Source organism: Carcharodon carcharias, chromosome 21, assembly GCF_017639515.1.
Source record: "Carcharodon carcharias isolate sCarCar2 chromosome 21, sCarCar2.pri, whole genome shotgun sequence".
Classification (NCBI taxonomy): Eukaryota; Metazoa; Chordata; class Chondrichthyes; order Lamniformes; family Lamnidae; genus Carcharodon; species Carcharodon carcharias.
In genome coordinates this window covers 48,185,315-48,200,246 of record NC_054487.1, presented here as the reverse complement: position 1 = coordinate 48,200,246, position 14,932 = coordinate 48,185,315, and the positions used below count along the sequence as shown (strand labels likewise).

The window sequence follows — 14,932 nt, the reverse complement described above, 5'->3', positions numbered from 1 at the left end:
ATGGGTTTTTTTTTTGGAAATCAGCGAAGCATTCATAAGATGCCCTTTAGGAAACATCAACAAACAACAATTGAAATTGCTAGAATGGAGTGTTTTTTTTAAATTTCACTTGATACCTGCAGCTTGTTTGTTTTTTCAGAAAGTTTAGGGATTTAAGTAACTTCAGACCTTGACAGTTAAACAGAGTTTACCTGCCTTTCAAGAGCATTTACTTCTAATTCCCACACTAAGGCCCTTGCAACATCCAAAATGTGGTCTGTTTGAACTCAGCACTGAGCTCTCAAATGGTGCTGCTGAGTTTGGGTTCTCCACCCCCCCCCCCCCCCCCCCACCGCAACCCCAATGTGAAACACACCCTAACCCCTTTCCCCTAACAGCAAAAATTGGAACTGTCTGAAATGGAAGCAAGACTTCCATATCTAGGTCCCATCTGCCATTTTTAAAGATCCATGGAGTCTTCCTGACACCATGACAACCCAGGCCAGGATGTCTACACAGGGGTGTTGAACTGGAATGATGGTAAATTGGCTTTTGTACTAAAAATAAAATTCTTTACAGTAAACTTGTCTAATAGTTTCTTCCTAAGGAATCTTGGCTGAGAAATTTGTACAGTGTAGGAGACCAGCATAAAATTAATGCTGGACCAGGAACCGTGTCTAAAGGCGCCTGGCCAAGGCTCGCTGAAAATTGAAACTTGGTTCTCATTTTGGGAAAAAGTGCAAGCTGCAGACACTGATCTATTTTGATTTTGTTAGGAGGACATTTTAGCCTTTTAAAAACAAATCAATTTTTGACGTTGAAGCCTGCAAATAGGATGTTTACAGACATAGGTTAGAATGCACTGTTGGATCGTACTAAAATCTTTTGCTGATGTTATGATTGACATTAAGATGTAAATATTTGCACCTAAATTGTTCATTCTTAGCCTTACTGGCTTTCCTGATTGGCCTTTGTGTTGCTGCGATTCCTTTTAATTGAATTATTCCAGTGTGACTTGCAGCTTGGTCTGCCCTCCTTTTTGTATCTGACTGTAGTATGTCTAACACTTGTCTGATTATTCACTTGAGACCAAAATATGATTGGCATTACTGACAAATTCCAAAATTTGCAAACCTGTAGTTTTGCCAAGGTTGAGTTCGCAACTAATGCATGCGCTTAAAGGCCAAACCTCTAGGTAACGTAGTGAAGAAGGAGCTGCTGCAAGTGTGGGAAAAAAATGTTCACTGCTAAACACTGCCATTACTTTGCTCTGCAGATAAAACATACTTTAAATCTGTAATGCTTTACTGTCTTAGAGGCTTCTGATGTATTTAGGTTTTTAAAGTACTTCCTAGACATCAGTTGTTAGTGTTTGAAGTTCTTTGCTGATTAATCAATGTAAGCAGCAATAGAATGCCTTCAGCTTTACAAAAACTCTGAAAACCATATCAGGCTAGATTTTGACCAAGTTCACGCCTTTAAAAATTGTGGGCGAGTCCTGATTCCGGGGTTCCTGACCCCATTCCTGGGGTTCCTGACCCCATTCCTGGGGTTCCTGACCCCATTCCTGGGGTTCCCGACCCCATTCCTGGGGTTCTCAATTTTCAGGAGTAACTTTTAAGGGTGTGGGCTGGTTTGGGCCTACACCCTGCACTCCTGACCTGGCAAGCTTCGCTGGGGGATAGGCATGTTCTAATCCTCTGCAATTTTCATGGAGTCGGGTCAGCTTTTCAAAGAGTCATGGTTCATGGCACCTCAGAGGTGTCATGAATCATAGTTTGTATGAGGGAACATTTTGAAAGATAAGTTTAATCCTTATGCTCCCAAACAACTCCTATGGCCACTCATGCCCCCGTGCCAAGCTATGGCACTTTCATACCCATCCACCCACTATATACTTTATAGAAGCAATGAACCCTATAGTGACAGTTGGATGTGCAAAAAGAAACTTTGACAACACAGTCAATCATTGATAACTTTCCACTCCTTAAAAAAAAACCTCATTTTTATTACAGCCCAATTAAAGTGTCAATCATCCAGACCCTTTAAGTATCAATAGCTGAGACAGCAAGCACTTGACTATATAGTATTATAAGCCTCAGAGATTGTGTGTGTTAATACAATTTCTCTTGGATGTACAGTATGTTTCATTTCAAAATATCAGAGGTGCCAAAATTTACTTTCTCAACACTTGTAAATATATGTAAAGCTACAATGACATGTAAGGTTTCGAGAACATGAAAATTAAAAATCTGTAATATATCTCGCAGGTCTATCTAAACGTGTAAATGCACATTGTGAAATTGACAGCGTAGATCAAGGAGCCAGAGCTGTCAAGCAGTGTTTTCACTGGGGCTCAGATGTTTCAACAAGCTAATGGATTTCTGGGGTCTTGGCCAAGCCTCAATATGTATGTATGCCTGGCTGAGAGTCCAGAAATCCATTAGCTTGTTGAAACACCTGCACCCCAGTGAAAACATTGCTTGATTAATTGCTCTGTCACTCTAATCTATGCTGTCAATTTCACAATGCTTATTTACACAAGATAAAGGGGTTTTATTTGCTTGTAGTTTCAGCTAGTGACACTTAAAAGGGGTCTGGATGAGTCACAATTCTGTTGGGCTAGAGTAAAAGGACTTTTTTAAGAAAATGGAAAGTTATCAATGAATGACTTTATTAAAGCTTTTTACACATCCCACTGTCACCATAAGGTTAATTGCTTTTATATAGCATATAGTGGGTTTATGGGCATGGAAATGCCATAGCTTAGGATGGGGAGTACGAGTGGCCATAGGGTTTGTTTTGGGAGGGCATACCTTGGCATGAAGTGGGCGTGAGAGGCCATATGGGGTGAGTAAGAGGCATGAGGTGCCATATGAGGTGGTATGGGAAGTGTGGGATATGAGGTGGTGAGAGGTGAGAGGTGAGGGTTGGAGGGCCTTTCTCTTTTTATTATAACTGTGACGAAGTCCCACAGCACTGAGGTGGGCTGCTTCTGCATCTAGTAGCTTCTGTGACTGCCGCCAAACTTTTTCCCAGATCAGCTGGACCAACTGCTGCCTACATCTATCCACTGCCCACCGCCCCACCAACAATGAAGATCCTGTCCTTGTGGGCGCTTTCTCCCCAGCTAGGCAGGCTGAGGCAGGAATTTCCCCAACTCCCATTATTGCCTTGAGGCTGAAAATCTATCCCATTGTCACCTTTTCAGCTTTGGGTGCAAAGCTGCTATGCACAGCAAATGGTTTTATTTCATATTGCATTTTTGTCCCCTTTTTTTCCAATGGTTTTTTCTAGTATTCATTTTGTAGTATTATACACGTTTAGATAGACCTGCGAGATATATTACAGATTTTTAATTTTCATGTTCTCGAAACCTTACATGTCATTGTAGCTTTACATATATTTACAAGTGTTGAGAAAGTAAATTTTGGCACCTCTGATATTTTGAAATGAAACATACTGTACATCCAAGAGAAATTGTATTAACACACACAATCTCTGAGGCTTATAATACTATATAGTCAATGCTCCTTGTACCAATGCTGAGCAACTATATAATTAGTAGAATATGGTATCATTTGGAAAAGTTGATAATATTAAAAGACCTACTAAGGAGCTTGGCAGACATGTGTTTAGTTCCTGCTGAACTATTGAAATTCGACACACTGTGGGATACTGGGGTGTTGTTCTTTTTTGAGTGAATTATAATCCTTTTTGGAAAGGAACGTGATTTATTCAGACTCAACAATGTACAATTAGTGTAAGAGTTATAAGCAAAGCAGTCCACCATACATTTGAAAGTGGATATTTACTCTGGATAGAGGTATAGCATTTAAAACCTTAATTGATTTACTAAGTGTTTTAATTACAATGTTTTGTGAAGTTGCAATTCTTGGGCTTTTTTAGTACAATTTTTGAAATGGAGCATTGTACTGTGTATGTTAACTTTGAAATTGGGAGAAAGTAGATTTAATTCCGAATATTTTTGCAATTTGTTCCATTTTTCAGCACTAATTTGTATTTAGTACATTAATCTTCAGATTATTGTTGGTCCTTCTTTCTAAAGATTTATTTTTGTTTTGTTTGCAGATTTTCCATTCAGAATGTTGAGTTGGAAATATAGGTGAAGAATGATGTAAAACTGAATTATCCTTTGCACCCGTGAGGTGATGCTGTCCCAGAGCAACCCACAGTAAGGTTGTTGTCCAACAACAGGATATCAGCAGTAAAAAGGCTTGAGCGTTATAGACTGTTGAAATGGATTTTATTTTTCTAGGTCAATTGCAATCTACGTGACGTTATAGATTTCTTCTGTAATGAAGGGGCTGATTCTTTAAGTACAATTTACCCATAATTTGGGGACAGTCTAGTGTCACCATGGCTGATGAAAAAACCAGGACTCAAATGGTAACTGCTGAGAAGCTGGTGGGACTGCTGGAAAATGGCATAGAGAGAGTGCTGGTTATTGACAGTCGTTCTTTTGTTGAGTACAATGCCTCACATATCTTGGATGCTGTGAATATTAATTGCTCAAAGCTCATGAAAAGAAGACTGCAGCAAGACAAAGTACAAATAATAGAACTCATCCAGCATTCTGCAAAACAAAAGGTAGGTTTATGCTGGAAAAGTAAAGTTGAGAGATTATCAGGGGAAATTTGTATAGTGCATTCATTACATTTTTCATCATTTTCTTAAGTTTAAAATTCATTTTTTTGTTATGAATGGATAAGTGAATTACATATCTATACAAAATAAAATTAAATATTTGCTGTATTGCCATACCCTAGTAAAGGAGAAGCTCAAGTAATTGCCTCATTCTATCTTATTTGATTCCTAAACATGAACCAACACCATTGATTCTTAAACACTAACCCAACATCATTGCTATGATAGCTGAAGTGGAAAATGAAAAAAAATGCACCTTGGAAGAAGGTTGATATTTATTTTATGGCTTGCTTAAGAATTTGAAAGGATGTGTGTCTCAGTCTTGGTGTCACATGATTCACAAAAAACCCAAAATACCTATTCAGGTGGCTGACGATTGTTGGTAAATGTGCATGTTTTCTTCTACATTTTTAGAAAAATGTTTCATAAATTTTGTTTCCAAATTATATTTCTTCAGGGGCAGTGTTACCACCTAGAATTTACAGCATAGAAATGGACCACTTTGCTCAAAAAGTCAATGCCAGTTTTTATTCTCCATGTGAGCCTCTTCTCACCTTACTTCATCTTGCCCTATAAATATCCTTCTATTCTTTTCTCTCTCATGTGCTTAATGAGTTTTCCCTTAAATGCATCTATGCAATTTGCTTCAGCCACTCCATGTGCTAGTGAGTTCCCATGTTCTCACCACATATAGGCATTGCTCCTAAATTTCTATTAGGTTTATTAGTGACTATCTTGTACTTAAAGTCCCTAGTTCTGGACTGCCCCACAAGTGGAAACAACTTTGTTAAGTCTACACTATTGCACCTATTTTATGGACGTGAAATTCTGATCAGTAACACTATATACGGCATTATGAAAGCCAGTGGCTTTTTGAGTTGGGCACAAAGCACCTCCAGCAAAACTCACACAGCTCCCCATGCTGGGAACGGAGCTTGTGCAGGCATTCCCTGCATGTACCATAAACCTCCAAACTTTCATGACGCCAAACACCCCTGCTGGCTGAGTTGACCCTCTACTTACCAACTTGGATCACGTAGGTTTGTTCAGCATATTTGCTTGTCATTCATCATGTAAGAGGGACCCAGCATTGGCATTATTTTAAAGGATCAGGCACAAAACTTGCAGGTAAGGTAATTTAGAATAACTTCTGCTATTGCAATGTCTCTGGAAATATGGTAGCATGTTTATGGAGAATCCCTGGATTTGGCAGTGAGTGTTGATGTATCCTCAAAGGGTAGGCAGAGGATTTGGTGATCTCTGCACATAAAAGCTCCATCAGTTGCAGTGCCTCTGGGTCTGCAAAATATCTGCAGAAGCTGTGAAGAGAGCAAATTCTGCGTGATTCCCTCTGCTAAGTCAGAACCAGACTTCCCCCATGCTCTTGGACAGTGACAGGAGGCTATCTGGCAGGCCAAACAAAGCAGCTAGCGTCTCTGCATCCTCATCAGCGTTTTCCTGTATGACATCTCCTCTGAGCCCCCTGCTACTTCATCTATGACCTCTCACTCCAGTCAGCTGGCACATAAGCCATCTTTATATAGCTTATGCCTGGTGACTCGCCACGGGCAGATCCCAATTCTGTACCACCCACTAAGTTATGTGCAATGGTAGTATCTGAGCTGGTGACTGGAAATGTTGGATAAAGTGACCAGGCTTCTCTATAGATGTTGTGCTGTTGCACTCTCTATTCTTCCTGTGTGTGCTGTGGCTGGGCAGGCAGCAGTTCAGGGATGTATGAGAGCAGGAAATGAGAAAGGGGGAAGAGTGGGGCTGATTAGGATGGAAAACAAGAGGTTTATAATCACACCACCTGCAGCCTGTCCATCATGACAGATAACAAGATGAAGGTGGCTGAGAGTTGAGAAGGGGCATATAGCAGAAACGTACCATTACCTGTCATATTCGTGCCACAAAAGTGTCAGTCAATGACCATCTCCAACAAGAGAGAGCTCGGAATTCTGCGGCAATTAACTCACCTTCTTACTCCCAATAGCCTCTTCATCATCTGCAAGGCACAAATCCAAAGTATAACTACTGTCCATTTGCCTGGATGAGTGCAACTCCAACAAAACTCAAGAAGCTTTACATTATTCAGGGAAAATCAGCTCGCTTGATTGGCACCCCATCCACCACCTTCAACATTTACTCCCTCCACCACTGATGCACAGTGGCAGCAGTGTGTATTATATGCAAGGTGCACTGCAGCAACTTACCAAGGCTCCTTCAACACCTTCCAAACCTGTGACCGCTACCACCTAGAAGGACAAGGGCAGTAGATACATGGGAACACCAGCACCTGCAAGTTCACCTCCAAGCCACTTACCTTTCCTTCTCTGTCACTGGGTCAATATCCTGCAGCTCCCTCCCTAATAACACTGTGGATGTACCTACACCACATGGACTGCAGTGATTCAAAAGGGAAGCTCACCACCACCTTTTCAAGGACAGTTAGGAATGGGCAACAAATGCTGGCCTAGCCAGTGATGCCTACATCCCGCAAAAGAATGAAATAAAACGCTCAAACGCATTGCTGAGCACCACAGGCTCTGTCCTGAAGAATCCCATAATTCAGAGAGCCATTTCCATAGGGCTCAAGAGACACAAGCATCCTTAACTCCACCAGTTCTCCTCTGCTCCTCCTCTTATGGCCCATCTTGTCCAGAAAGAGAGGGAAGAATGTCAGTGATTGATTGGGTGGTGTACCTGCCACATTCAAATCACTGGAGGTATGTGAAATCAGCAGCAGCTCGATGTGAGGTTAGCTTCATTGGAGCTGTGTGACAATGAAGTGGAGTTTGTAGATATTAGGCCTGAGTTTTGAGTGCCAGGGCTGCTGATCACTTAGTGACAGGGGTTTGCTGCATTGAACAGCATGAGAGGTTGATGGAGTGACGGACAAGGAATGTTACATGAAGATGCATTCACTGGCATAGACTACCTTCATCAGACCATTATACTTTTTGTACCACCACCAGGTCCTTGCAGCCAGAATCTGGGAATTGACTTCCCTGGCCATCTCCTCCCACTCCCTTTGGTGGGTGGTCTTTGAGGGCCTCCTGCCTTCTTCATGGAAATCTGTTTTCTCGCCTCTTGTTCACCTTCATCACTAAGGATAACTTCACGATCACATTGGGAGCCTGGGAGCACGCACTGCTCTGGTGTTCCGTTCTGCATGTTTATAATTGCAGCAATAACATTTCAGCATTAACCTCGTGTGACTCAGTGCTGCTTTTCTTTAAGAGGGCAGACTGCCTCTAAGTTGAGCAGGCTGCCTGCACCATGTGCTCTCTGTGAATGCTGCTTGGCCCCCTGCTGAGCACTGAGGCAGGCCCTGCTCAAACCAAAGCCGCAGTCAGAAAAATGATGAGGTAATAGCAAGCTTGAGTGCTGTCTGTCTCCGTGACAACAGGAGTAGACATAGGTAGGTCTTTTTTTTTTAACAACTCTCTCATTTTATTGAATGATAGAAATACTTGTGTTTTCTCAAGGAGGACAATTTAAATTTCACAAAAATGTTTACTTGGCTTCCTGTTAAGTTTCAGACTTTTGCCTTGCTGAGTAAACATGATTTGTACATGAGTATGACCGATGCAATGACAAGTTCATTAAAAAATTAACAACTTTATGAATCTAAAATTATGTTTCTTCAGTATTTTGTTCAAAATAATCTTTGCATACATTTTGCGAAACACTGCTACATGGTCCATTCAAAAGAAAACAGTGCCCAGTTAAGAATATCTGGTAAATAAAGCAATTTCATGGTTTTCCTTTCTGCTGGAATAGCCATACTTGGGATTACTGTGCATACTATGCTCCTGACCCTGTATTCAACAATTCTGACTAGAGAGGAGACGACTGGTCACGACTCTTGCAGAATTGGGCCTTTGCCTTTTGAGCCTACTCACTTGAGAAAGAGCCCCCCCCCCCCCCCCCGCACCCACTCCATCCCTACTACACCACCCCGCAAGCTCTTACTGGTATCTGTCAAGACGATAATTGAGTGTACAGTATTAGTAAAGGAAATTCATTAGATGTTGTATATCTCCATTTGCAAAAGGCATTTGAGGTGCTGTATGAAAGTCTTGTTCGGAAATTCGGAGCATCCTGCAATGTGAAGGTAACCCTGACTTCATTTTTCTACCACAAGCATCTTATTAAATCCCACTCACCTGTTGCCTCCAACAGTAAGTGTGAGGACCTCATGGATTTCTTGGACAAGAAGATTGAGATGACCTAATCAGCTGCCTGTGCCACTTTCCCTAGCCCACAGGACTGAACTTCTATGGTTCCTCCTTGCTGAACCTGAACTTGTATCTTTCTCTTTCTCTACTCTCTTCTCTCATGCCCTCTCTGAGCTCATCTTGTCCGTGAGATCCACCTCTTGCTTGCTCTCTCAAGCCTATTCCTGCTAAACTACTGACCACCCAACTTGCTTTCCTGGCTCTGATGTTAGCTGACATTCTTAACGGTTCTCTCTCCTCAAGTCCTGTCCCTCCTTCAAACCTGCTGTCATTGCCACATTCCTCAAAAAAGATACAAGTAACATCCAGAAATAGCTGTAAATCAGGAAATGGAAGGGAGGGAGGAACTCTGTGGAAAATTACAATCACCAAGGAAGTGGTATTGAGAAGATTGTTGGAACTGTGGGCTAACAGTCCCTGGGTCCTGATGGACTTCATCCTAGCATCTTAAAAGAAGTGACTAGTGAGATAGTTGATGTGTTGGTTTTAATTTTCAAAATTCCCTAGATTCGGGTAAGGTTCCATTAGATTGGAAAATAGCTAATATAACTCCTTTATTCAAAAAGGGAGGGAGACAGAAAGCAGGAAACTACAGGCCAGTGAGCTTAACGTCTGTCAAAGGGAAAATGTTAGAAGCTATTATTAAAACGTTACAGCAGGGCAGTTGGGAAAATTCAGGGTAATCAGGCAGAGCTAACATGATTTTGTGAAAGGGTAAAATCAAGTTTAATCAATTTATTGGAGTTATTTGAAGAAGTAACATATGCTGTGGATAAAGGGGAACCGTCGATGTACTTAGATTTCCAGAAGGCATTTGATAAGTGCCACATCAAAGGCTATTGCGAAAAATAAAATCTCATGGTGTAGGAGTAACATATTGGTATGGATAGAAGATTGGCTAACTAAAGGAAATGGAGGCTAGGCATAAATGTGTCTTTTTCTGGTTGGCAAGGTTTAACTAGCGGTGTGCCATAGGAATCAGTGCTGGGGCCTCACCTTTTACAATTTATAGAAATGACTTGGTGAAAGGACGGAAGTTATGGTTGCTAAATTTGCTAATGACACAAAAGATAGGTAGGATAGTAAGATGTGAAGAGGGTACAAGGAGGCTACAAAAGGATATAGATAGGTTAAGTGAGTGGGCAAAGACCAGGTAAAGACCTGGAAAATGGATATAATGTGGGAAAGTGGGAAATTCTCCATTTTGGCAGGAAAAATTAAAAAAAGGAACCATATTATTTAAATGGTGAGAGATTGCAGAGCTCTGAGATGCAGAGGGATCTAGGGGTCCTAGTGCATGAATCGCAAAAGGTTAGTATGCAGGTACAGCAGGTAATTTATTACGAGGGGAATTGAATACAAAAGTAGGGAGGTTATGCTTCAGTTATACAAGGATACCACATCTGGAGTACTGTGCACAGTATTGGTCTCCTTATTTAAGGAAGGATGTAAATACATTGGAAGCAGTTCAGAGAAGGTTTACCAAACTAATACCTGGATTGGGCAGGTTTATGAGGAAAGGTTGGACAGGCTAGGCTTGTATCTGCTGGAGTTTAGAAGAGTAAGTGGTGACTTGATTGAAACACAAGATCCTGAGGGGTCTTGATAGGGTCGATGTGGAGAAGATGTTTCCTCTTATGGGAGAATCTAGTACTAGGGGTCACTGTTTAAAAATAAGAGTTTGCTAATTTAGGATAGAGATGAAGAGAATTTTTTTTCCTCAGAGGGTTGAGAGTCTTTGGACTCTCGTCCTTGAAACGTGGTGGAAGCAGAGGCTTTGAATATTTTTAAGTAAGAGGTAGATAGATTCTTAATAAGCAAGGGGTGAAAGGTTATCAAGGGTAGGCAGGAATGTGGAGTTGAGCTTATAATCAGAGCAGCCATGGTCTCATTGAATTGTGGGGCAGGCTCAAAAGGGCAAGTGGCCTACTCCTGCTCTTAATTTGTATGTAAAACAATCCCTGACCCTGCCGTCCTTTCATACTATCACCCATGTACAACCTCCCTTGCATCTCCAAAGTGTTGTCACCTACAAAATTCATGCCAGTTTCCCTGAACTCCTTTGTTGAATTCTTCCCCTAGCTTCTGTCTCTCCCACTGATTGAAACAGCCCTTTTCAAAGTCACAAATGACATCCTATGTGATAAAGGCATAGTATCTCTCCTATCAGCAGCCTTTGTCCACACCACCATCGTCCAGTGTACTGTACTTGTCTGGTTCTATTCTTATCCATCTAATCGTAGCCAGAGAATCGCCATTATTGGCTTCTCTTTCCATTCCCACACAGTCATCTAATTGTTGATCCTCTGACATCATCCAAAAATAGATCAGTTTCCACACGTGTGCTGAAGACACCCAACTTTACCTTACTCCCACCACCTCTCTCATCCCTCTGTCTCTAAATTGTCAACTGCTTATCCTTTATTAGATTAGCAGAAATTCCCTGTAATTAAATATTGAAGACTGAAGCTGTTGTCTTTGGTCCCCACCATAAACTGCATTCCTTTGCCACTGACTCCATCCCTCTCACCTGAGGCTGAATCACACTGTACGCAATCTTTATATCATATTTGGTCCTGAGATGAGTTTCAAGCTACATAACTGCACCAGCACAAAGACCACCTACTTCCACCTGTGTAACATCGGCTGGCTTTAATCCTGCCACACCTAGTCTTCTGCTGAAACCCTGATTCATGTTGTTCTTACCTCTCAGCTTGACTATTTCAATGTAATTCAGTCGGTCTCCCACATTCTACTCTTTTTTTTGTAAACTTAAGATCATCCAAAATTCTGCACCCCATGTCCTAAGTTGTGCCAAGGCCTGGTCACCCATCACCTCTGTGCTCGCTGACTTATATTGACTGCTGGTCAAGGAATGCCTCCATTTTAAAATCCTCAGCCCTCTATGGCCTCGCCCCTCCCAATCTCTGTAATCTCCAGCTGCACAATCCTCAGATACTGTGTTGCACTAATTCTGGCCTCTTCAACATCCACGATTTTAATCACTCCACCACTGGTGGCCACACTTTCAGTTGCCTAGGCCTTAAGTTTTGGAATACCCTCCCCACATCTGTCTGCTTCACGACCTCACTTTCTTCCTTTAAGACACTCATTAAAACCTAACTCTTTAACAAAGCTTTTGGCCATCTGACCTGACATAACTTAAGTGGCTTGGTGTCATACATTAGTTTTGTAATGCTTCTGTGAAGCACATTGGAACATTTTATTATGCTAAATGTGCTATATAAATATTCGTTGCTGTTACGGTTGGGATGCTGTTGGGACCCATAGCCTTTGGTGTAACCAGTGCGGTCAGCCATTTCATGGTATCACATGGAGTGAATCAAACAGGCTGAAGACTGTCATGCGTGATGTTGGGGACCTAAAGAGGAGGTCGAGATAGGTAATCCACTTAGCATTCCTGGATGAAGACCGTTGCAAATGCTTCAGCCTTGTCTTTTGCACTCGCATGCTGGGTTCCCCCATCACTGAGGATGGGAATGTTGATAGACCCTCCTCCTCACATTAGTTATTTAATTGTCCACTAATCATACAGCCGAATGAGGCATAGCTGCTGATTTTTGATCTGATCTGTTGGTTGTGAGATCACTTATCTCGGTCTCTAGTATGTTGCTTCTGCTGTTTAACATGTATGTCGTCCTATGTTGTAGCTTCACCAGGTTAGCACTTTTTTAAAGTATGCCTGGTGCTACTTCTGGCATGCTCTCCTGCACTCCTTGGTTGAATCAGGTTTGGTCCCTTGGCTTATGGTAATTGTAGATCGAGAGATATCCAGGCCATGAGTTTATAGATTGGGGTGCTGCTGATGGCCCTCAGTAGGTAATTTGTGATTAGACATTTTCATGCAGTAGAATGCAAGACCATACAGGGGTAGCAGGCTGTATTGTCATCACAATTCTCCGCTTACACCATAGCTGATGAAATGAAACATAGTTTAGGAATATCTAAGGATAGGAAAGAAAATATCTTAAGTATGAAATTAAGAAGAGTCAGAATGTCCATTAAATATGTGTTGCAGTATTTTCAGAACAAGTGAGTTTCACTTTAGTTGACTTGGGTCATTGTTACAATAACAGCAGGATTAAAGCTAGAAGGGTATCTGCTTCTGCTCTACAACTATAATTATTGCTGCATCTTCTGATGAAAGCTATGTATTAGCACTGCAGGTATTTTTTAGGTGTCACCCTTGGCTCAGTGATAGCACTGTTTCCTTTGAGTCAGAAGGTTCTGGGTTTTTGCAGAGCTTGATCACATACTCCAAGCCGACACTTCAGTGCAGTACTGCTGGAGTGCTGTACCATAAGAGGTGCTGTCTTTTGGCTGATACATTGAAACTGTGTCCTCCCTGTCTGTTCAAGTGGATGTAAAATAGCCATGGCATAATTCATAGAAGCGTATGGGAGTTGGCCTGGTGTTCGGGTCAACATTTATGCCTTGACCAGCACCACTGTCCAATCCACAATCCTTTGCCCTTCCTGTCTTTACCACTCCACCTTTTCTAACTGTATTACACACACTAACACAGTCTGTGCTCTATTCTCAGAGACCAGCTCACCACGAGAATTTGTTCAAAAACTGCCAAACACAAAACTTCCTTCAGAGAAGACTTTTTTTTCTCTCTCTCAAATTCTGTGTGTTCTGAACTGCCAAACAGAAACACAGACTGAAACCCAACCCTACTGCAATTAGCTTTCCATTTACCCATTGCTTCTTAGGTTGCCATGGGGATGAACAGCTAAGGTCACATGGGAATTTCTTAACACCTATTGATGCCCTAGTCAGGAAAAAAATAAACCTTCTTTAAGAATACTCCCCAGTTCACACTAGTCTTAAAGGGGACATCACACAAAAAGAAACAAGACTTTCCCCAAAGCTCTTGGGTCATCACAGTGACTTAATTGAGATTTTAACATTTTGGAAGCTATTAAGAGTGTAAATAGAGAGAAACTTTTTCTGCTGGTGGGGCAGTCTGAGACAAGGGAACATAAGCTTAAAATCAGAGCTGGGTTATTTGGGGAGAAGTTAGGAAATATTTCTTCATGCATGGTGTAGAACACTCTCCCACCATAAGCAAAATGTGTTGGCTCAATAAATTTGAAACAAAAGATTGATAGTTTGTTATTAAATAAGGGTATAATAGGATATCTAGTCAAAGCAGATGGATGGAACTTCACACGGATCAGCTATGATCTTACGGATTTGGCAATCAGGCTTGAAGTGCCAAATGGCCTAGTCCATTTATTTTGCTATTTCATATTGCAGTAAAAGAGTAGTGAGTTCTGAATCATTGTTTTGGTCAACATTTTGAGCTCTTTTCAGACCTCTCTTTCATAAAGGAAAATGGTAATTCAGTTTACTGACCTGCAGAATTCCAATTATACATTAGACTCCAGAGCATCTATGCATTTTTAGCTAGTATCCACCAACATCTGTAGCATAAATTTGAATAGTAATTGCTTCTCATTGAATTGAGAATTAGCAGATTATGCATTATAATAAGTTAGCATTCTACCCTCTTAACTTCTTTTTAAATTTCTCCCGTTCGATCTCTCTCTGTCACACTCGCTTTGCCAGCTGTAAGATTCTTAATTTGGCTACATGGGTCTGTAGCACAAAGCAACCTATAATTTAGCAAAAATTAACAATTCAAATTATCTGTTGTGGAACATGGAAAAATACCTGTCAGTGCTGTATCACTTTGCTCAGAAAACAAACCTTAACTCATTTAAGAAACAACAGATGTTGCAATAAATGGGCGGTAGGGTTAATCTTCTAGAAAGATGAGATGACACAGATTGATCATTTGACCTGATCTTGTGAAGTTACTTTACCTATCACTTAATAATAACATTTTACATCTCTCAAGGGAAATATAGAATAAAAGTGGTAGTGATATGTAAGGCAGTAATTTAGACAAATCCTTCTGACAGCTTCTTAAACTGCAAGGCCAAAGTTCGCACTGCTTGTGTATCAGCAAAGCCCCAAAACTAATTTATTGCCTTAACTTATTCCTGTTTTTT

The 14,932-nt window shown here is 41.1% G+C and overlaps 1 protein-coding gene across 3 annotated transcripts in view; it reads left to right on the top strand.

The window, feature by feature from the left end:
* dusp16 (dual specificity phosphatase 16) overlaps positions 1-14,932 on the top strand; it is a 105,828-nt gene that overhangs the window by 39,857 nt on the left and 51,039 nt on the right. For all 3 annotated transcript variants that reach the window (XM_041215907.1, XM_041215906.1, XM_041215908.1), the window contains one exon: positions 4,072-4,590. In XM_041215907.1, coding sequence (XP_041071841.1) covers positions 4,360-4,590 — 231 coding nt within the window. In that variant the 5' untranslated portion in view covers positions 4,072-4,359. The remainder of the gene's footprint in view (positions 1-4,071; positions 4,591-14,932) is intronic.